Genomic DNA, 21,376 nt, shown 5'->3' on the forward strand with positions numbered 1-21,376 from the left:
CCAAATCCATGAGCGATGCCAGACATATCTTTGGGGTTAGGGAAAGAGTATGGGGTGGGGGAGGGGGTGGTGAAGAGGACTGGACCTTGGTCCGAGCCCTGCCATCAATGTGCTCTGTACCCTTGAATGAGTCACTTAGCTTCTCTGAAGAGAGTATCTCATGCACAGAATAAATGTCCTCTCTAGCTCTAATATTCCATGGAATTGTAACTTCTTTAAATCCATATTAGTAAGATAGAAGGTTTTTTCATTTAACAAATATTTATTGCACATCCACTATCTTCCATTAACTCTATTCCATGAACTTCAGGTAAATACAGTCACAGAAATTCTTGCCTTTGGCCACAGAAAGTGGTTGAATGCAAAAGAAACCCTGTTTTCGTATCTCTTGAGCAAAAACTTTATTTCATAGATGAATATTTCCTGAGGTGTTCAATACCATGGACACTTGCTACCTAGGACTTTGATAGCTAGACCCCCATCAACTCAGATCTCAATTAAGATCACGTATACAAACATAGAATCCATTGCAATGTTGGGTTTTCCATGAGAGAGGAACACCTGGCACTAGCTGTTTTCATTTTTTATATTTCTGTGAGTCCTTTCCCCATTTTTCTGCCTAGAATATTTCAGGTGTACCGAAGTATTCATCTGGAAAAAACTTGGCACCAAGTTTTTATAACTATATTATGTGTCAACAGCTGCAGTGATATATAATAGATGTCTGTATGGATCTTCATAAACGTAAATTTAAATCAGCATAAGTATGTATAAATATATTTCACACACTTATATGGCCTCATTTCTAGTGGACAGCTTATATAAACATGTAACTTTTCGTTTAGTCACCATATATACAAAAGGGTATGTATTAACAATGAGGTAACAGTACCTTTGCCCTTTTCTTCCTTCCGCCTTCCTTCTTTTGTCCTCCCTCCCTCCTTGCTTCCCCTCCCCTCCCTTCCCCTTTTCCTCTGCCCTTCTCCCTGCCTCACAGCCATGCCTGGTCAACTTTCCAGCCTTGTTCTTTTTTCCCCCTTAGGCACTGTGGTTAGTTGTCAACTCCTCTGATGTTCCCTTGTCCAAGCCACAGGTACGATTATCTACATTAGTACAGCCATTTCTCCCCTGGTGTCACTAGACTAGAAGCTCCATGGGGCCGGAGACCGTATGTGTAGAAACTTGTTTCTCTAGGGACTAGCCTAACACTGGACACAGACCAGGCAGTCGATAATTATTCTTTGGATGGATGGATGGATGGATGGACGGACTGACAGATGGACAGATAGATACATGGATTAACACATAGATGGATGGGTAGTGTCTATGACTCTGAGCAGTGGTTTTTCTAAAAGACAATTCTCACTTGTTTGCTTACAGTTTTTCACCAGCCCCCCATCCCTCTTGGTATAAGATGCCGATTCCTTAAAATAACCTCTAAGCCCTTTGTGATCTGGGTTCTGTTTAGTTTACTGGCCTCATCTCTTGCACTTTCCCGTTGTGCTCAAAACCATAGTCGTCTTCCTTCCCGTTCTCTCTCAGCTGTTCTCTTTGCTTGGACTACCTCTTGCTCCCAAGCTTTCCCCTATTAATTCTTCCCTATGTTTCATAACAAAGCTAAATATTTGTGAGCATTTACTAATATCCCATCCCATTCGAGTTTTACAGCACCCCTCTGAGCTAAGTATCGTCAGAGTAGGTGATGCGATGAGAAGCTGTATAGCTGATGCTGTAACCCAGCTTCCGTTGCTTCAAAGCTTGGCATGCTGCCTGGACCAACAGTATCACATATACTCTGTTCCCCATCAGGGAGTGACTTATCCATCGGAGTCTCAGTTCCCTCTTCTGTGAAATGATTTTTTTAAGTGCCATAGACTTACTGCCAGGACGAAGAGAGCTGAGGCACGTAACGTGCTAGGTGCAGTGCCGTGCGCCTAGGGGATGGTCAGTTCATGGAACCTGGTAGGGGTAAAGGGGTTGCTGCATGGGTGATGGTTGGACTCAGCACACCCCCAAGGCTCTTTTTTTACATGTAAAAGTTTATCTCTGATAACCAGACAAGCACAAGCTTTGCTAAGATCTCCATTCCTGTTTATTTTCTTGAGTGTCATGTCCAGGCTCACCTTCCTGTCTTTCGGAAAGCATTTGGTCCCTCTGTTGATTAACAAGAAACTCGGGAGAAGAGAGGAGCCAAACCCATTTGTCATCTTTACTCTCTTGTGGCTCCCACCACCGATAGTCACTTTCTCCACGGAAGGGAGAAAGATGGCACCATCCCTTGACAGGTCCAGGAGAAAGTGTGTGAAGGGGTGGAGTGCTAACCGGGTGCTCCCTGTCAGCAGGAGTCAACGCTCCATGAAGTTCTCACTTTTTTTTTTTAAGATTTTATTTATTTATTTGACACAGAGAGAGTGAGAGAGAAAACACAAGCAGGGGGAGTGGGAGACAAAGAAGCAGACTCCCCACTGAGCAGGGAGCCCGATACAGGACTTGATCCCAGGACCCCGAGATCATGACCTGAGCTGAAGGCAGACGCTTAATGACTGAGCCACTCAGGCATCCCAAGCTCTCACTTTTCTAACCCAATATTAACAAGATAGGAGATTCTTCATTTCACAAACATTTATTGAATGTCTGCTTTGGTCACTGTCTGTGGACAAAGCACTATAGTAAATAAAGGCTACCTGAAATTGAGTGAAACAGAGGGATAAGAGGCAAAAACATAACTGTCTTATGAGATCTTGGTGACAATCAGATGAATAAATTAATGGCTAGGGAATGTGCCTCACACAAATTAAAATGCTACCCTCAGTAAAGCTCTGTGAATAAGTGATGTGTATGTGCCAATACTCCACAAAGCCAAGAAAATCAGGAACTCCAGTGAGTTGGAGAGTCTACAGGAAGAAAAGCTTCAGCCTCATTAAGGAGGCTTTGACTTAAACCACTGGTCACTTCTAAACCAGCCTTTGCTGTAGATAATGGATGGACCTTGCCAAGGAGTGCTGGAGATAATCCTGTAGTTCTGTCCATCTCTTCCTGCTCTGATGTGTTTTATCTAAAAAGTCTTTGGAATTTTCCTCACACGCTCCCCCTCCCTTTATTTCCTTCTTCTCTTCTCCTCATCTCCACTTGGTGTCTTCTCTCTTCTCCCTTGGCTGGGCAGAGACTCAGAGATTGGAGGCATTTTTATAGCCTTCACTGTAGTAGCTTTCCCACCCAAAATGGTTTTCTGGTTTTCATATTGTGATTCCTATGATACTGTAACAGTACCACAAAGCCATTTCAGACAAGAGATTGCCTTTTCCCTTTTGCTTTATAAATATCCAGCATCCCACCTCCCACCAACCAGTGATGTAAAAGAAGAAAAAAAAAAAAAAACGTAGCTAATAGGACAATTTGAGATCTTCCATCCCACCATCACCAGCTGATCTGTATCTCTTGCTAGACTCCCTTAAACAAATTAGAGCCAATCTCTACACTGAGTCCTGATTACTTTTCTCAGCAGTGCAAAGGAGAGCTCTCTGAGGGTCTAGGACTAATGATCTCAGCAGAGAAAAATTCAGAAGTTGCTGCAGGCTGAGATCAGTGGGGATGAGGCATTGTCTCCCCAGGGAAAAAGTAGAAGAATCCCTCCTTCCTTCTCCCCACCCCCCCGCACCTTACCCAACCCTCCCCTTCCTGAGTCAGACCGGACAGAGCTCTGAGGAGCTCAGTGGTATGGAATGACCTCATGTGGCTTAAGAGGAGGAGAGATAAGATGGCTCCAGGGCCGCCTTCCAGCTCTGTCATTCATGGTTCTAGACAGTTTCCTCCCAGAATCCTCAGTCCAAGGGGAGAAATGATCTGTGCTCACCTCTTCTTTGCTGAAGGTTTCTGGTTCTTCTGTCATTTCATGCAGGTTGTACTGAAAGCAATACTGCAGGGATCCTAGTTTATTTTAGTGGCCTCTGCATGCAGTAGGGAGAATAAAGAGTATGAACTTCAAGATGAGACAACGCTGGGTTCTAATGCTGACCTTCACATCAAGCTGTGAGACTTTGATCAGTTCACTCCACATTTCTGAGCCTTAGTTGCCTCACCTCTGAGATGAGTCTTTGCAAGAAGTAAGCAAGTTCAGGGGACATATGGGTATTTGGCAAATGTGTGTCCCTCCCTTCTTTCCATCTAAGGCAGCAAAGCCTACAAGTAGGATATGAAGAAGGAAAGATGGGGCACTCACTAAAGAGTAAGATACTTATTGAATGTAGTTTTGACCAAATGTTTGGTGATTCATTCAAGATCTGTATTGCAGGGGTGGAGACGAGCTGGGTGCTATGCATACAGCTGATTCACTAGAACACTGAGAATCTTCCTTCTCCTTTCCCCTCTCTCTGAGCTCAAGTCAGGCCAGTCTCTCCTAGTCTCTACAGGGCTTTCAGGAACTCATACCCTCATCTCTTCTCCATAGGTCATCCAGATGTTGAACAGCCCTGTAAGTCCAGTGTCCGCACCTGGAGCCCAAATTCAGCTGTCAACCCACACACAGTCCCTCCAGCCTGCCCTGAGCCACAAGGCTGCTACCTTGAACTGGAATTCCGCTACCCCTTGGTCCCTGAGTCTTTAACCATCTGGGTGACCTTTGTCTCCACTGATTGGGACTCTAGTGGGGCTGTCAATGACATCAAACTGTTAACTGTCAGTGGAAAGAACATCTCTCTGGGCCCTCAGAACGTCTTCTGCGATGTCCCACTGACCATCAAACTCCGGGATGTGGGTGAGGAGGTATACGGCATCCAGATCTACACATTGGATGAGCACCTAGAGATTGATGCGGCCATGTTGACCTCCATTGCAGACAGCCCGCTCTGTCTAGAGTGTAAGCCCCTGCAGTACAAGGTGGTCCGGGACCCTCCTCTCCACGTGGATGTGGCTTCCCTCCTACATCTCACTAGAAGATTCACGGACACGTAAGTGCACTCTCTGGATAGGGAGATGGTCAGATGGGTGGGCCGCAGACGAATGTAAGGAGGCTCAGAGAGGCCTCCCTCAAAGAAGGTTCATTACTTCTAGGGATTCATAACCTCGCATTGACAGTAGAGTTGTCCTAACACGGCAGGGTTGATATGGTGGGAATGGCAATGCACAAGGAACCAGAAAGCCTGGATTTTTGGTGAGAGCTCTAATGTAACGCTAAGACTCCCAGACCTCTCTTAGTTTCCCCAACGATAAAATCAAAGAGGCTGAGTAAGATTAGCAATGAGAAAGTCATGTGTTACTCATGAAATTGGAAGAACTGAAGTTTGCTAATGATTTCATACATATATATATTTAAAGATTTTATTTATTTATTTGACAGAGAAAGACAGTGAGAGAGGGAACACAAGCAGGGGGAGTGGGAGAGGGAGAAGTAAGCTTCCCGTGGAGCAGGGAGCCCAATGTGGGGCTCGATCCCAGGACCCTGGGATCATAACCTGAGCCAAAGGCAGACGCTTAATGACTGACTGAGCCACCCAGGCTCCCCTCGTTTTTATATTTAATTGAAGAAGATTTGTGCATTATGATTGATTTTTCAGTGAATGGAAAGGGCGTGAAGTTATAGCAGGATGCCTAGAAATTGAGCGTGTTTCCGCATATTTGCATGAGAATGTTCCTGGAAGGTGAACATAAGTAGTCACAGTCCTTGTTTGGTTCCCTTTTCTGAAGTGGAAGAGAGGTTCAAACCCATTTGATCCTTAAGAGCCCTTGCAGCTCTAGGTCTCCAGGAGACTTCTGGGATACTCACAGCTTTTATGTGAGATAGTGCTTGCCCTTAATATTCATTTCTCAAGCTACCTCTTCCTCAAACATCCTCAGGATTTATGTTTTAGGAAAGAGACCACCTTACAGTGACCTCATTAGTGTCTTTGCCTATATACCAGACAGTGGGCTGAAATCTTTGCATCTTTTACTCATTTCATCCTCTCTGTAACCACAGCCCAATTATCCTTCTTGTTTTACAAAGAAGGGAATGACAGCCTAGAGATGTGAAGACACTTGTCCAAGATCACATAGTTAGAGAGTGGTAAGATCGAGGTTCTGTCCTAACTCCTAAGCCAGTACCTTCAACCAATGTTCAGTTAAAGATGTGGTTTCAACTTCTGCTTAATCTAACCGACCTAACTTGGGTACCAAGAGTCTACAAAGTTAATCACCAAACGTTTGTTGAACATCTACTATGTGCAAGGGATATGGGTCAGGAACACTTTGAGTACTGGAGAGAACAATAGCTCAGAAGTCAGATACCTTGTGTTCAGCTCCAGCCAGTCCACTTACTAATTTTAGATAAATCCGTCAATCTCTTTGAGCCTTACTTCCCTCTTCTGTGTGATGAAAAGGCTCAAGTCAATGGTTTCTATGAGCCTTTTGTGGCACTTTCTTTGGTTCTAAGATGATATAAGATCCAATTTCTGCTCTGTCTACATGAAAACATTTACTGAGCCAATCATTAATAGAAACCAAATTTTGGAGGAAACTTTTAATCTTTTTAAGAGAGAGAACCACTTTCAAACACTTTACCAGCACTCCCTTTTACATGCCAGCAATTAACGTGCACATCACAAGCAGACCCTTGCCCATTCATTGACTCAGAGATGAAGAACATCTGTTCAAGAACTCAGAGGGAGCACTTGGTTTGTGTTTGAGAATGTACTTAAAATTTAAAGGATCATCTTGCCTTGAAAATATTCCACAACTCTGTCTCTTTCATCTTCTTGCTTGTCTAGAGTGGTAAAGTTCTATAAATATGCATCCACTTAAAATTTCTTTATAAAACAATGGAGAGAAGTCATAGATGCCTTAAACTCTCAGTTTAAACACAGCTTTCATTTTTTGCCTGGAGTTGTGCGCCTGTAAGAGCTGACGTGGGTTGGGTTGGTAAGTATGGACGGGTAGAAATTCAATTGAAGAAGTGAGAGCCCCCTGAGTTCCATTCCCAGATAGTCATGAAATTGCTCTAGGATCTTAGGCTAGTCACTTACACTTTCTGGCCTTCTGAGGCCTTTATCTATAAAGAGGAGGTTGTACTAGACTGGGGGTTCTCAAAGTTATGTGCATGTCATGGAAATTTGGGACATTTTAAAATCTCTTGTGTTTCCCCAGCAACCCCTCTCCGACCCCATCCCCCCCCCCCACCGCCCCAGGTACTCGATTAACTGGTAAGGGGGATAAAGCTGGGCCATCAGAACTTTTAAAATCTCACTGGATGATTATAATGTGCAACCATGTTTAACAGCCACTGTCAGTTCTCAAAATAGGGCCTCAGACCAGCAGCAGCAAGACCTGAAAACTTAGGGCAAGTCCTTAGATCCCAGCCCAGACAACTGAATCAGAAACTCAAATATGGGGTCTTCCCAAATGACTCTAATGCTGGCTACAGTTTAATAGCCGCTGCTGCAAGTGATCTGTAAGGCTCAGGGATTTCCAAGGTCTCTTACCCAATACTCATTCAATTTACAAATCTGTTTTGAGAACATTCTGTGTGCCAGAGTGTTCACTGGGAGCTAGGTATTTCAGGGATGACCCGGCTCCTTTCCTGCAGACACTCACACTTCAGTGCTGAAGCCCTTAACCATGTGGTTAAAAACACCCAGTCCTGTGCCACTTTGCTTCCAGAACCACCACTATTCAGACCCACACTCTAATGCTCCATTTGTTCCTTCATTCACTCAACAAATCTTTCTTAGGCCCCGCTCTGATGTTTCAGACACACGGGCTAGACTGAGGCTTTCACTGACTTCCTCTATGTCTTTCTCAAGTCCCGAGGAATTTACTGGAGACCTAGGCTGAGCTACGTTTCCTGACCTGAATGTTCTCTGAGTCTCTAAAAAAAGTAAAACATCATTCCAAGTCAACCTACCATTTCAACCCCTTTATCTCTTGGTAATTTGAGTTCTGAACTCCAACACAAATACCTCTTTGTGTGTGTGTGTGTGTGTGTGTGTGTGTGTGTGTGTGTGGTGTGGTGTGGTGTGGTGTGTGTGCTGTATTTTGCTGCTTTCACATTTTTTCCATATCAAATAAATTGGCTCTTATACAAGTTCTATATAAAGACTGTTTTGGAGAAAAAGAGGAAAGAGAAAAAAAATGCTTTCTTTTTCTTCCCTGACTCAACCCATTACATGATTCCCTTTGACCTTTGTCTTCATTTTTTTCTCTCAACAAAAATATTTATTCTTTCCTTTATCTATACTGGAGTAGTTTCCCAAGGTATGACATTGATGAAGGGAGAGGCTTCTGTGCTTACCCAATGGACACTTCTAGGAGACTGATTACTTTTGGCCAGGAAGAGGAAGAAATGTGGAACTTCTCCATTCCATGGAAACCCATCCATTGAATGAGAAGTGACACTGGTGGAGGAAAAGGGGACCAGCAGTGACTCTGCCACTAACTCACCATATGTTGTTCAGACACATTGCGTCGTGGCCTTGGTCTTCAGTTTCCCTCTTTGTAAAATGAGGGGGGGGCGACACATTAAACTCTTCTCTGTGGGTAAACATCGTTCTTAGGTGACAGGTGATTCATTCCACTTTTTTTATAGTAAAAGGGACGTTTAAAAAGCCAGTAAAAAGGACTTAGCAGAGACTGTTTTTAAGAATCAGTACCCAGAGGGTACTCACTGATTCACTGGGATGCCCTACTACAATGTGTAGTGTGTGGACAATAATAATAAAAATAACAATAATGCCAACCATTTGCTGAGTATTCTCTCTACTTTAAGTGCCTTGCCAAATATTTATGAGGTAAAGCTCAGAGGAGAAGCTGAAGCTCAGAAAAGTGATTTATTCAACCTAATACAGCTGGTAATGGCAGAGCCAGGATTAAAACCCACATCTAATTCCAAATAACACCTTCTCAACCATAACACCATATTGCCTTCTGCTGTAATAAGGCAAAGGCAGAATTCTAGCGTTCAGACATTCATCCAAACTGGCTAAAGTTTGAGATACAGCAAGTGGAAGATAGGATATGATTCACGAGCCACCAGCCCTTAATCAGTTACTGTGACCCACTCTGGGAGTCCGGCAACACAGTTACATGGCCAGTTCCTTATGCATCTGGCTGGGAAGAAAGAACAGGGAAGCTTCTGTTTCTCAACTTGACTGCCAAGTGCTTTTGTACTGGCCACTGTGCTCCTTCGGTCTGCATAGAATCTTTAGATTTCTCAAAGAAGTAAAGACTCTGGACAAAATTAAGCTTTTTTTTTTCTTAGAGAAATTGAGGTATAAAGCAAACCAGAAACAATGTATAGCAGCTCACTCTTTTCATCTATGCATCTATCCATCTATCCATCATCAATTCATTCAGCAAATATTTAGCAGTGTCCATCAGGTAGCATGCACTGTTAGGAAATGATGATACCGTGGTGCCAGGACAGGCATGGAGTCTGAGCTCATGGTGCCCACACTGTGAGAAAAGAGGGAAGCAGTGTTACCGCAGTATAGTAATGTGCTGAAGGCAGAGACAGAGACAAAAAGTGGCTTCTAACCCAAACTTGGAAGAGCCGAGGTACAATTAAGGAATACAAACTTCCTGAGGAGTGGATTTTTTTTTTTTTGCCTGTATGTCTGCTAGTGCTTTCCAAGTGCCTAGAACAATTCCAGGCACAAAGTAGACAGTAAATATTTTTGAATGGCTGTTGAATGAAGAATGGGAAGGAGTTTAGTGGTTGAAGAGAAATGGAGGAGCTATAATTTACTGAGCACCTATTATATGTCAAGAACTTACTAAGGGTGTTACTTAAGTAGTCTCATTTGATTTGATCTGCACAGCAGCTCCACAAAGTAGGTGGTCTTCTTCCCAGATTATAGATGAGGACCTGGCACTCAGGCTTTAAACAGCTATCAACCTGCCTAGCTGGGGTTGTATGTAAATCCATCAACTCCAAAGCTAGTGCTCTTAGTCATTCGTTCTCTGGTTGAACAGGTAGGTTTGTGTCTCTCTCTTAGGATTTCTGATTTAGAACTAGAAATATTCTTAGAAGTCATTTCTCCCAATTGGCTTATATGTGTATCTCAATTAATTATTCTATTGATTTTTCTCTCACGTTCAGACCTGTTAACCTGCCAACACAATCTCTGTCTATTTTGCCTCAGCTTCTTGGCATTCTTAATATAATTCTTAGGGGAAATGAATGAGCATAAGGAAAGGATACATTTATATGATCTGAGTGCAATTTCTTGTGAATATGAGTCCAGATTTTATAAATCAGATCCCAGATCGGATTCTGGACTCTACATGCTGAGAAACCCCACCAATCAGCTCAAAAACTTTAGTTCATTTATCAATCCCTTCACTTAGCAAATATTTCTTGATTCCCATCATGAGCCCAACTACTTTCTAGGCATTAGGGATGCAGTAGTGAACAGAGCAGGAAAAACCTCTGCTCTCATTGATTCCTATAATGTAGCTGGGAGACACAAACCAGAAATGATTGCATAATATCCCAGTTGGGTAGGATATAGTGACTTTAGAGAAGTGGTAAGGGAGGGCCTCTGATGAGGTGATATTTGAACAGAGACCAGAAGTGTCTCTTAGTGATTCATAATAAAGACTAACTGAACTGCCATCACTAAGTTCCTAGCCTGTTTGGAACATGGTGTCTTATAACAGGATCCTTGGTCCTTGATCACTGTTTGGCTTGTCTTATATTTAACTGTGCTTGTGTTTTTGTTCCTTTTTTTTTTTTTCCTTTTCTCTGACTTGGTTCAGATTCTTAAATACAAAATTTAGCATGCTCGTATGTGACAGGATCAGGGTTCCATGAATGCTTGTTGAATGAATGAGTGAAGAATGAGTCAACAGTAACACAAAGTGGAACCTCTTGGAATATGGGTCTTACGCTTCCAGATCTTAGCCATAACATTGACATGTGATGCCATATTAAGCCTCAGAGGATTGGGAAAGTTTAGACCAAATCAGGGTCAGCTGAAGGCTCATGTGGCTCTCTCATGCTGTTTCTATGGATCTCAAGCTGAGTCACCACTTCATTGTTTTTCTTAGTCCCACTTCTTTTCCTGGCTTTCTGTATGTCACCCAGGCATCCATTCTTTGTTCTTGTATGTGTCCATTTATTAATTCATTCATCAACCAAAGAGTGCAAATCAAATATAATTGTGTTCAGTAATACTTGTTAAGTTTAGCAAGTATTTACTAAGTGTTTGTTCTGTGCCATAGACTATGTTGGAACTAGGAATAGAGCCCTGATTCCTAGCCTCATGAGCACACAGTTTAAAGGGATTGAACAGGCCAGGAGCCAGATAACTATTCTGCAACATGAAAAGCAGTCTAGGGCAAGGAGCACAGGAGGTGTGGGATAACACAGGAACAGTATCTACCCCAGCTTGAGGTGGTTAATGAATGTTTCTCAGAAGAAGCAGTGTCTAAGCTGAGATCTTAAAGATGATTAAGAATTGATCATTGAAGAGGTTTGCCCTAGTACAGATGGTTGAAACCAGGTAGATTCTCAGCAAACATTGATAAAGAAATGAATGAATGGATGAACCAACATACCATACTTTATGGCAGAAGTTTGGTCACAGACCAAACATGGAGTTTTGAGGGAGGAACATAGTAATCTGGGCTATCTATCCACTTTGGTTCTTAAATTTGTTTCACTCCTTTTAAATACCCTACAGTACTCTGTAGTGGGAATGTGCTACAAGTTATTTAGCTGTACCCCTAATGCTGGGCATTTACACTGTTTCATACATTTTTCTATTACAACCAATGCTGTTGTTAGTACCCTTATAGGAACCTCCTTGTAGGCACATGTGAGCATTTCTCTAGAGTTGATACTGAGAAATAGTATTACTGGGTCGTCATCTGTGGGCCTTTTTCATTTTGGTGGGTACAACCTCTGGTATTCTGAGAGGGTGAACTATCTCATATCTTGCCAGCAGTGTGTGGCAGGACCAACTGTTCCTCACTGTCACTACTCCCTGGCAAAACAAAAGTGCTTTGTCTTTGTCCATTTCATGATTGAAAACATGGATTCTCATTTACGGTCTTGTGACTGAACATCTTGAGTGAGCATCTTTTCAAATTTACTGGATATCTACACTTTCTCTTGTGACTTGCCTATGAATGTCTTTAATTTATGTCTAGCTTTTCATGTCTCAGTTTTCCCATCTGTTACACTGGGATTTTGATGTCAGTGCTCCTGCTTATCCATCAATGTTATTGGAACATAGGGTAGAATAAGTAGTCAGGAGAGAACTAGCATTTGTGAAGAAGTTACTCTCAGTGTAATCATTTATACATTGATGTATTTTTCAAATGCTGATTTAGCATGCTCCCTGGCTGGGAACCATATCACATTCTGAAAATACGATAAGGAAAACCAAACCAATTTCTGTCCTCCATGGCTCCTGAATTTAGTCACTGTGTTAACCACCATCACATACGCAGATAGCACCTACTGCTAGTAGCACTAGCAGTAACATCACTACTACTAACTACCATGTAGTGAATACTTCCGATATGCTCAGTATTTTTATAAGCCTACTAGATGAGGTATACATATCAATACGCCTTATTTTTAGATGGGGAAGCTGAGATTCAAAGAGGTAAAGCCATTTATTTAAGTAAGATCTCACCATTAATAGATGTTAGAGTCAAGTTTTACATCTCCTTGCCTGACCCCCAAAGGCTGTTCCCGGCAAATTACTGAGCATAATCATTGCTGTGACAGGCAGAGCATAAGGTGGCATCTTGATGGATGGAGGAAGTAGATATTTCAATTAGCTTTTCTTGTTTCTAAGGAGCAATAGAGTAAGAACACAAAAGAGAAGAAATATTTTCCTTTGTTTTTTGAACATTTAAGTAGATGAGGAGGAGGAGACTTGATGAAGTGTGGGGATAATCAGACCAACGTGGTTTCCATTAATGTTTGGCTGAAATGCATGCCTCAGGTCAGACCTCTTCCTGACTAGGTCCTTCTTCCATGCCAACCCAACATGGTCTCTCCTGCATTCTGATGTCCTGCCTCCAGGACTGATGAGCAGCATCAGGAGTAAGTGCTTTCTCTCCAAGCCCAGAATAAGTACCTCTGTTCCTAGCCCAGGCTAGCAGGTTATATAGTCAGCATAATTTTACTCTATTTCTAGAAGCTGGGCATCATCTACCTATGACTCTCTCTTGTCAGTCTAAGGCCAAGTACCTCTTAGAATGAAATATGGGTTCTGGGAATATTAGAGTAAGCAAAGGATTTAGCAAAATCAACAGATCTCCACAGTTCGCAGCAGTATCCATAGAAGTGCTTGCAGTCTCCATACCTTCATGATTTTGAAAGCGTGAACAGTTCCTGTTTGGTGCTACCACCACTGAAATGACTTAACTAAATTTCTGTGGGTCGGTCTGATGCACCACTGGACTTTAAACTGAGTTGTTACAGTGTCTCTTTAACAGATGTTAAAGAAGACCCACAGAGGTTAAATGATAGACCCAAGGCTCCACTGATAAATTTATTCATTCACTCATTCAATACCAAGTGCCCTATTGCGTGTCAGTCTCCATGCTGGCACCGGGATTCTGAATCTTACAGTTGGATAGGAGGGCTGGGCTGAATAAATAGCTAAATAAAAATAGAATTACAAGCTGAAGATTATTATTATGAGGTTATAATAGAGTATAATCCCTCCTTGAATTAAGGGGGGATATATATAGAAGTCAAGACTGGAGAGGAAAACAGAGACCAGATTATGCAGGGGGTGTGGCCAACTTTATGGAGTTTGGGTTTATTTGTTGGGAAATAGAGGAACAAACCAATCAGACCTGTGTTTTTTATAAAATTGCTCTGGGTACTGTGTGAAGAAAGGACTGAGGGAGAAAGAAAGTCCATCCAGAAGTTATTGCTCAAGTCTAAACTGGAGATTATGATTATTTGCATAGTGAAGTGGATGGGTTGGAGGTATGTTTTAAAAGTAGAATCAACAGTATTTGGTGATGTATTGGATGAAAGGGATTTAAGAAGGAGCTGTCCAATGACTTTCAAGTTTCAGGTTTGAGTATTTGGAATGAGGGAAATGTTATTTCTGGAAATCAAAGAATAGATTTTAATTTAGTATGTTATTAGAGGGTGGGGTAAGTCAAGAGTCCCTTTGGAAAACAACGAGTTAGTGAAATTGGGTTGCAGTGAGTGTCTTGATAGCACCTACTTTTTGTTCTTTCGCTATTCACCCTGAGGGTAGGTAGGACGGACTGGACTTGGTTGTGCTGCTCTAATTCCTGATTTTTAAGGAAACAAATGAATAGGAAAGAGAAGGAAAATAACAGCCATCAGAGTAATTACAGATGTGGAAAGAATGGAGGAATTTATCTCACACTGTCCAGTGAGATTGGCAAGAAGAGTGGACAAAATCCATTCAGTCTGTGCTCAGAGATGATGAGAATCCTTTGGGCAGATCTTAGTGGGTTCATGTTGTGTCTGTTCTAACAGGAACCTCAGACATTACTTTAGAGAGGCTGAATTAGAAATTAAGAGACCTGATTCACAGGCCAGTACACAGCTGCCTAACTGTGTGTACCTGACCGGGTCCTTCCAGTGGTTTGAGCCTCAGCTTCTTCCCTTCAAAAAAAATGGGTGACATTTCCTATCCGTGCAGTTTCTCAACGGGTGTCCTGAAAAAAAAAAACAAAAAACAAAAAACAATGAGATAATGGGCTTGCAAGAACACGACGCAATCCGGGGAACCATAAAGCTTCAAATGTTCTGATTCTTTCTATTGTTTGGTTTTCATTAGGCTTGTTCTTGGACAGGGCCAGTCTGGAGAGTATGTGTGAGAGGCAAAAACACAGACATGTACAGACACACACATGAAACAGTTTCCCGTGAAACTCTAACCAGAGTTGCTAAGGTTCAGTGTCGGATTAGAAGAAAGGAAAGACAAATTGCACTGTAATCTCTGTAACTGAGCTGAAGAAAAAAAAAAATCCCCCCGAAGCTCTGGCCATGGAATCAGACCTGGGTTCCAGTACCGATCTCCTAAAATTTTTCTGGGACCCCATCCGTGGACCCAAGCCTCCTTTCTGTAAAATGAAGGCATAGGTAGATGACTCTGCAGCACATTTTCAGCTCTGACATTCTGTTCGGACCCTCCTTGAGCTCTCATCTGCACTGAATGCCTCTAATTCTGTGAGGGTGGAGCGAGCAGGTCATATGTCACATGAGCAAATGGGTCTGCACTGTGAGCTCAGAGACTGGCCATCTCTATAAAAAGCCTTCTAAGATTCACACTGGGGCTCTCAGAACTCCTCACGGACATCCTGTCTCTCTCTTAGAGCCTGCCAAGCTCTCCCTTTGGGACAGTTTCAGATGTCTCTCTGTGTTTTTTCTGTTGGGTGGCATTTTGACTTGACAGTGAGATCCCAGAGGTGGGGACTAGGTCGTACTTGCCACATTATCCCAGCTTTTGGTGTGAGGGCAGGCATCAAGTAGATGGTCAGTAAATGTAGGTAAATTAAATGCATGCATGTATGCATGAATAAACTCTGTGACAAATCAATAAAGTCAGAAATTTATGATAATACAGATGATACATGGTATAATGGAGGCCTCTCCTTTAACTTCTAAGGTGGATTAGTCACCAGAGGATCGGAAGGACAAAAGAGAATCTTAGAGCATGGTCCTTTCTTCTCTTGGGGCCTCAGATTCCCTATCCTTAAAGTGAAGGTATTGGGCCAGATGATGTAAATTAGCCTTCCGTTCATCCAACAAGTGTTTATTTGGCTCTGTCTTTATCACAGACCATGGGCTAGGCAGTGGAGATAAGTAAACCAGTCAATAAGAGAGTCCTAGCCCTCTAGAAACTCCATCAAATTAATATAAGAAATGAACAAATAAACAAGTGATCACAAAATAGTGAGAAATTTGTTGTGGTGAAAGAAGCAGATGGGTAGGAGCTCCCCACTCAGCTTACAGGCTCAGTGAGCACCTCTGGGAGAAGGGTAGCCCCTAAGCCAAGGCCAGGGTATTTAGCGAGGAATGGGTGTTGAGACTACTTGCTCCTGGCAGGTTGGGGGCAGGGAGGTAGAATTTAAGAGAGGTGGAGAGAAGCCAGTAATGATGGTTTCATTACCATCAGATCAAGCCAGAGGGTCTGGGCTTGATCCTGAGGGTGCTGGGGAGCCACAGAGTGTTAGGCAAGAGGATCCTGATCAGATTTGGTTATAGGACAGGTCTTTGGGGATGTGTGGCTCTCGCGGTAAATGTAGGGGTGGAGGCACAGATTGGAAATGGTCAGGGAAGTAAGACGCTATTGTCAGAACTGGCACAGGAGACAGACAAAGTGGGGATGGAGAGAACTGCTAAGGGGATGACACGCCCGGCGACCGGCACAGGGAGGAGGCGGGCGGGTGGGCCACGGCAGATGCCCATGGTACTGGCATCTCGGAAACAGGCAATGTGGAGGTAAAGGCATATTTGGGTTGGGCTGAGAGGAGGACGCATTTCAAAGTACCTTTTCCAGTTGCCAGCTATGAATCAGTGGCAGGAACAGAGCTAGTGTTCACTCTGAACCGTAAGATTTCTTCCCTGTGGAGCGATGCAGGAGCAACTGAGGTGAGCTTGTGTATGTGCGCGCACGCGCGTGTGTGTGAATGCCTGAGTGTGTGTGCGTATGTGCTCATGGGCGTGTGTGCTCACGTGTGTGAATGCATGAGTGTGTGCATGTGCCTGTGGGGCAGTGGGCACACAGGACCTGTGAGTCTACCTGTTTTCATCATCCACTGATTCTCAAAGTGTAGTCCACTGTTCTGAAAAGGTGCCCTGGGGGGGGGGTCATGGGGTTAATCTTCCGTAGCACTAATACCTATAACGTTACAAGGCATGGGCTTTGTTTTCTACCCAGGATTAATCATTCACTCATGGACTTTAATACAAGCCAGACACTAACTCACTGTGCCTCATGCAAAGCAATGCCAGTCCCCCTCCCCACCCCCAACCCCCACCCCCACTTTCCATGCTAATGCAGGCTTTTGCATTCTTGTTGTCAGAGTGGGAAGTAGGTTTTTTTGTTTTGTTTTGTTTTGTTTTGTTTTGTTTTGTTTTGCCCCAGCTTCAATATACTATGAACTGAAAAGTTTGGAAACTTCCATCCAAGGATGTTAGTCAAAAATACCAGGAAAGCTGAACTCTGCCATTAATTATCTGTATGACTTGGAGCAATTCATTCCCCTTCTCTGGGCTCTAATGTCCATCCCACAATTAGAAACTTGGAATAAGTGATACCCAAAGACATTCAGCTCTGTTTCTGCATTTTTGTGTTTCCTTCTTGAGCTAAGCTCCTTGTGTACAAACTCAGTCTCCGAAATTTTTAAGCAGAGAGCATTCTGAAGTGCTCAGCCCCACCACCATCTAGGAATTTTACTCAAAAACTCTCAGACCTGGAAGGAGCATTGAAACACTGACATTCTGCCAGTGAGAGAATTGAGCCCAGAGAGGGGAGGACAATTTCTCAGAGCCACACTGCCATTTGATGGCCATACAGGGAATTGAACCTCGGGCTCCTGATTCCCAATCCAGGTGCTCCTTCCCCCGCATAACAGAGTGCTGGAGTTTGGCCAAACCTGGGGACTCCAATTTGAGTTCGGCTCTCTGTGATCATGGAGAAGTCTCCGATGATGCTCAGAGTGAAATCATAGAAAGCTGACATCAGGAACGTCATGGCAGCTGGTGCTGGTGAGGGGGGTGGTAGAGGAAATGAGAGAACACATTTGGCCAAGCTCAGGGTCCACGTGACCCTCCAAGAGCCCTCATTTCAAAACAAACTCAACCTTTTAGGTTCAAGTTCTCCCTCTCGTCAGAAACGTGACTTCCTGCTTCTAAGAAGCAAGGCTTACAAAAGGGCTTAGGAGGCTTCATGGACATCAAATAGCTCTTACAAAATAGCGTTTTGATGAGTTAAGTGTAAATGAATCAGAAACATAAGGATTACATTTTCCCCAAGTGCACATGGGTTTCAAAATTTGAGGGGAAATGTAGTTTGCTAACTGCACGCCGGCTTTCACCAAACCCAAAGCATTCATGGGGCGGGTGGGGGGAGAGACGAAAGAGAAGCCCAGCCCCCAAATGGTTTTAGATGTGGTGCCAAATTCAAAAATGCTGTTGGGCTTGCCCTCTGCCAGTAATAAAATTGCTGGCCACCCAGAGAGGCCACAGGGAGGAGAAAGGAGATTGCTTTCCCCACCGGCCCCTGTTCCTCAACAACTGTGTTCAGTTAGTGCCCCTCAATCACCAGCTGTCACTGGGTCCCTGCTCTCTCCACTCACTGGCCCCTGCTTGGCCTCGATTTTCACACTGTGCCGCATGCCTTGTTTACCTCCAACTATAGCTGGTGTTTTGGCTCTCAGAGGCCTTGGCGACCCGTCAGCTTGTCACAGACCCCAGCTCTGTAATCAGGAGACCTGTCCATCACCAGCAGGGGTGTTTGGGGAAGCTGTCACACATCGCCTTTGGTTGCATTCAGGAAAAACAAGAGTCCCTTACAGATCTTTCCTCTTCCCTTTCTTTAATGCTATCCAGGTGTGGTGCTTTCCCCAAACTGGCAAATGTCTTCCCTTCCAATCTGCGCCTGACAGAAACAACCAGTTTAATCTCAGCACTGCTGTTACCTTATCCCAGAATTTGAAGCTCTGGATCTTTTATAATTTCCACATTGTCTTTCCATTCTTTCCCTTGTATTTTATTTCATTGCATCAAGAAAGTAGAAAATCATTTCAATTGGTGGTAAAAGATGATTAAAACAAAATAACAAAAGCCTTGGCTGAAAACTGTTAGTTTTATTAAATTTGCTACTGTGTTTTAAATTGGTACCAGGGCAGATCTTTAGGCAATTATATCAAAGGCTGCTGGAATTAATCGGTTGCGTGCATGCATTTGCTCCTTCCTGTGGACAGAGTGGGGGCAGCACTGCAAGCAGGAGAAGAATGAATTTTGTGTTACCTGGGTGAGAGGGGCAGACCTTGGCCCCACTGGGAGGGATCCCGATGCCCAGTGGACTTCAGAGCCCTGCCAACACACTCCCATTCCTTTCATTCAGACTGTGGGTTGGAGCTCACAGTGGTCACCAGAAGGAATAAGTGATGGATATTGTCTTGCAATAACAAGACAAAAGTCCGAAGTCTCCCTAAGCCTTTGGCATCTTCCCAGCCACTACTTGGTCCCTGCTATGTGTTGGTGCTCGGCGAACTCTACCTTAGATTACAACCATGCTATACTTGATTTATCCTTCCTTTTGCCCTTTGAACCCTTTAAGACCAATGATGGTATCTTCTTCTTTGGGAATGACTCCTACCAGAAACTCCATACATGCTTTTTTTTTTTCTTTTTTCTTTCTCTTTCTTTGTTTCTTTCTTTTCTTTCTTTCCTTCTTTTCCTTCCTTCCTCTTTTTTTCTTTTTGAATAGAAGAAAAAAAGTGAGATCCAAAGAGGAGAACTGATTCATCCAAAGTCACAGCCAAAGTTAATGGAAGAATTGTAATCATTTTTCCTGACATGTAGTCAAGGTGGCATCCACAGTGATGTCAGACTCTGTCTTTCAAGCTGTTTTGTTCCCAAAGGCATGTGATGCTCTCCATCCCAAATCCTTAACAACCACCTTTGCCCAGTAAAAAGTAAAACCAAAGTGCCTCTCAGCCTAGAACAGAAGTTAAGTGTTCTCTCAAGAATTCAAGGTGAGGAGCGCCTGGGTGGCTCAGTTAGTTGAGCATCTGCCTTCGGCTCAGGTCATGATCCCATGCTCAGCAGGGAGTCTGCTTCTCCCTCTCTCTCTCATGCACTCTCTCTCTCATAAATAAATAAAATCTTTAAAAAAAAAGAATTCAAGGTGATTTAAAAAAAGAATTCAGGGTGATACCCAGACAACACTGGAATTACGGAGTTTATTGTTATGTGGGACAAAACTGAGTATATGTAGCCTTAATGTATGAATGTTAAGGAATAAACTCTTTAGAGAAGACTACACACCGCTCCAGAGGCATTTAGTGAGGATATTTTGTCTTAAGTTTTAGTTCTCTTTAAACAAAACAGAATATGGCATCTCACAGGGGCCAAAACTTGGCAGATACTCAACTTGTTCCTGCTTCCTTCATCCTGGGGGCAGTATTTGCTCTCCATACCACCACACACTTACTTTCTGCCTTTCCCCTTAAACCAGTTATCTATACTGCTACCAAAATTGTCTTCCACACAACAAGTATGATTGTGTCATTTGTCTAGAAAGCCGGTGTTCTCCTCCTTTTCCTGACTTGGTTTCTCCTTCCCTTTTCCAGTCAAGCCCAAAATCCTCCTTTGGGAAGTCTTCTCAGACTCTCTCCTTCTCAGCCTGGGTCAAATATCACTCCTCTGTGCTCCCATAGCCCCTACACTTTTTAGGCTGTGTTAAAGACATCTATTTTAATGTCTTTCTTTTCCCCCAATGGCTTATGAGCATCCTAAAGACAGGACCATAGTTTGTTGATCTTTGCATCCCAGACCTACGAGAAGCTGGGAGGAGGATTCAATGAATGCCATCTGCACAAACAAATGGATGAACAAATGAAATGATATAAACACATTTACCCAGAATTTCAAGAAGTGGTCAAAGCCATCAATGTAATTAGCTAGCATAAAGCTAATTAGCTGGAAGTACTTCTCCTATACCCCTTTTTCATGAACACTAAAGATGAAATGATATAAACAGATTTGTGATCTTATATTCGTGGAACATAGTATGCGTTCCCATTTATACATACAAAGATACAGGAAGGGATGCTGACCGGAAAGTTCTTGGTAGCTGTCTCAAGGTAATGGAATTTTATATGATTTGACTTGATTTTCAGTTCTCTTTTATAGAGCTCTAACTTGTTAAAATAAACATGAGTGATCTTTATGGTTAGGAAAAAATAAACCAATTATGATAATATGCTGTCACTTCTCAATTAAGAAGAAAAGGTCAGCTCTCACCCTAAAAATATGTTAGAACTGAAGCAACTTTCCTCTACAACTCGACAGAAGAAATATAATGTAATTCAGTCTGAGTTGCAGCCTTATAAAAGACTTCAGGACTATAAGGAGGAGCTTGCCTTATCTTCATATAGTTTTTAGCCTTTTGTATTTGGATTGGATATTAATTGGATATTAACATCTTGCTTATTAGTGTGCTTATCCAAGGAGTCAGATCAATGTCATGGAAAGGTCAAAGGTTCCAGAGTCAAACAGCATGGTTTAAATTCTGCTTTATAATCATTACTCCCTGACCTTGGACAGAGCACTGCGTTATGCTGGACCTCAACTGAACAATGCAAATGATCTCTACTTTTCAAGTTTATATTAGAAATCGTATGCAGAAATTTGGTGAAGTAGCTAATCTAAAGATATCTCCAG

General features: G+C 42.9%; 1 protein-coding gene across 1 annotated transcript in view; it reads left to right on the forward strand.

The window, feature by feature from the left end:
• PAPPA (pappalysin 1) overlaps positions 1–21,376 on the forward strand; it is a 232,022-nt gene that overhangs the window by 74,866 nt on the left and 135,780 nt on the right. The window contains exon 7 of the mRNA XM_028107916.2: positions 4,448–4,946. Coding sequence (XP_027963717.2) covers positions 4,448–4,946 — 499 coding nt within the window. The remainder of the gene's footprint in view (positions 1–4,447; positions 4,947–21,376) is intronic.

This window comes from Eumetopias jubatus, unplaced genomic scaffold (genome assembly GCF_037043125.1).
Source record: "Eumetopias jubatus isolate StellerSeaLion01/CBP00866 unplaced genomic scaffold, mEumJub1_p1.0 scaffold_15, whole genome shotgun sequence".
NCBI classification, from domain to species: Eukaryota; Metazoa; Chordata; class Mammalia; order Carnivora; family Otariidae; genus Eumetopias; species Eumetopias jubatus.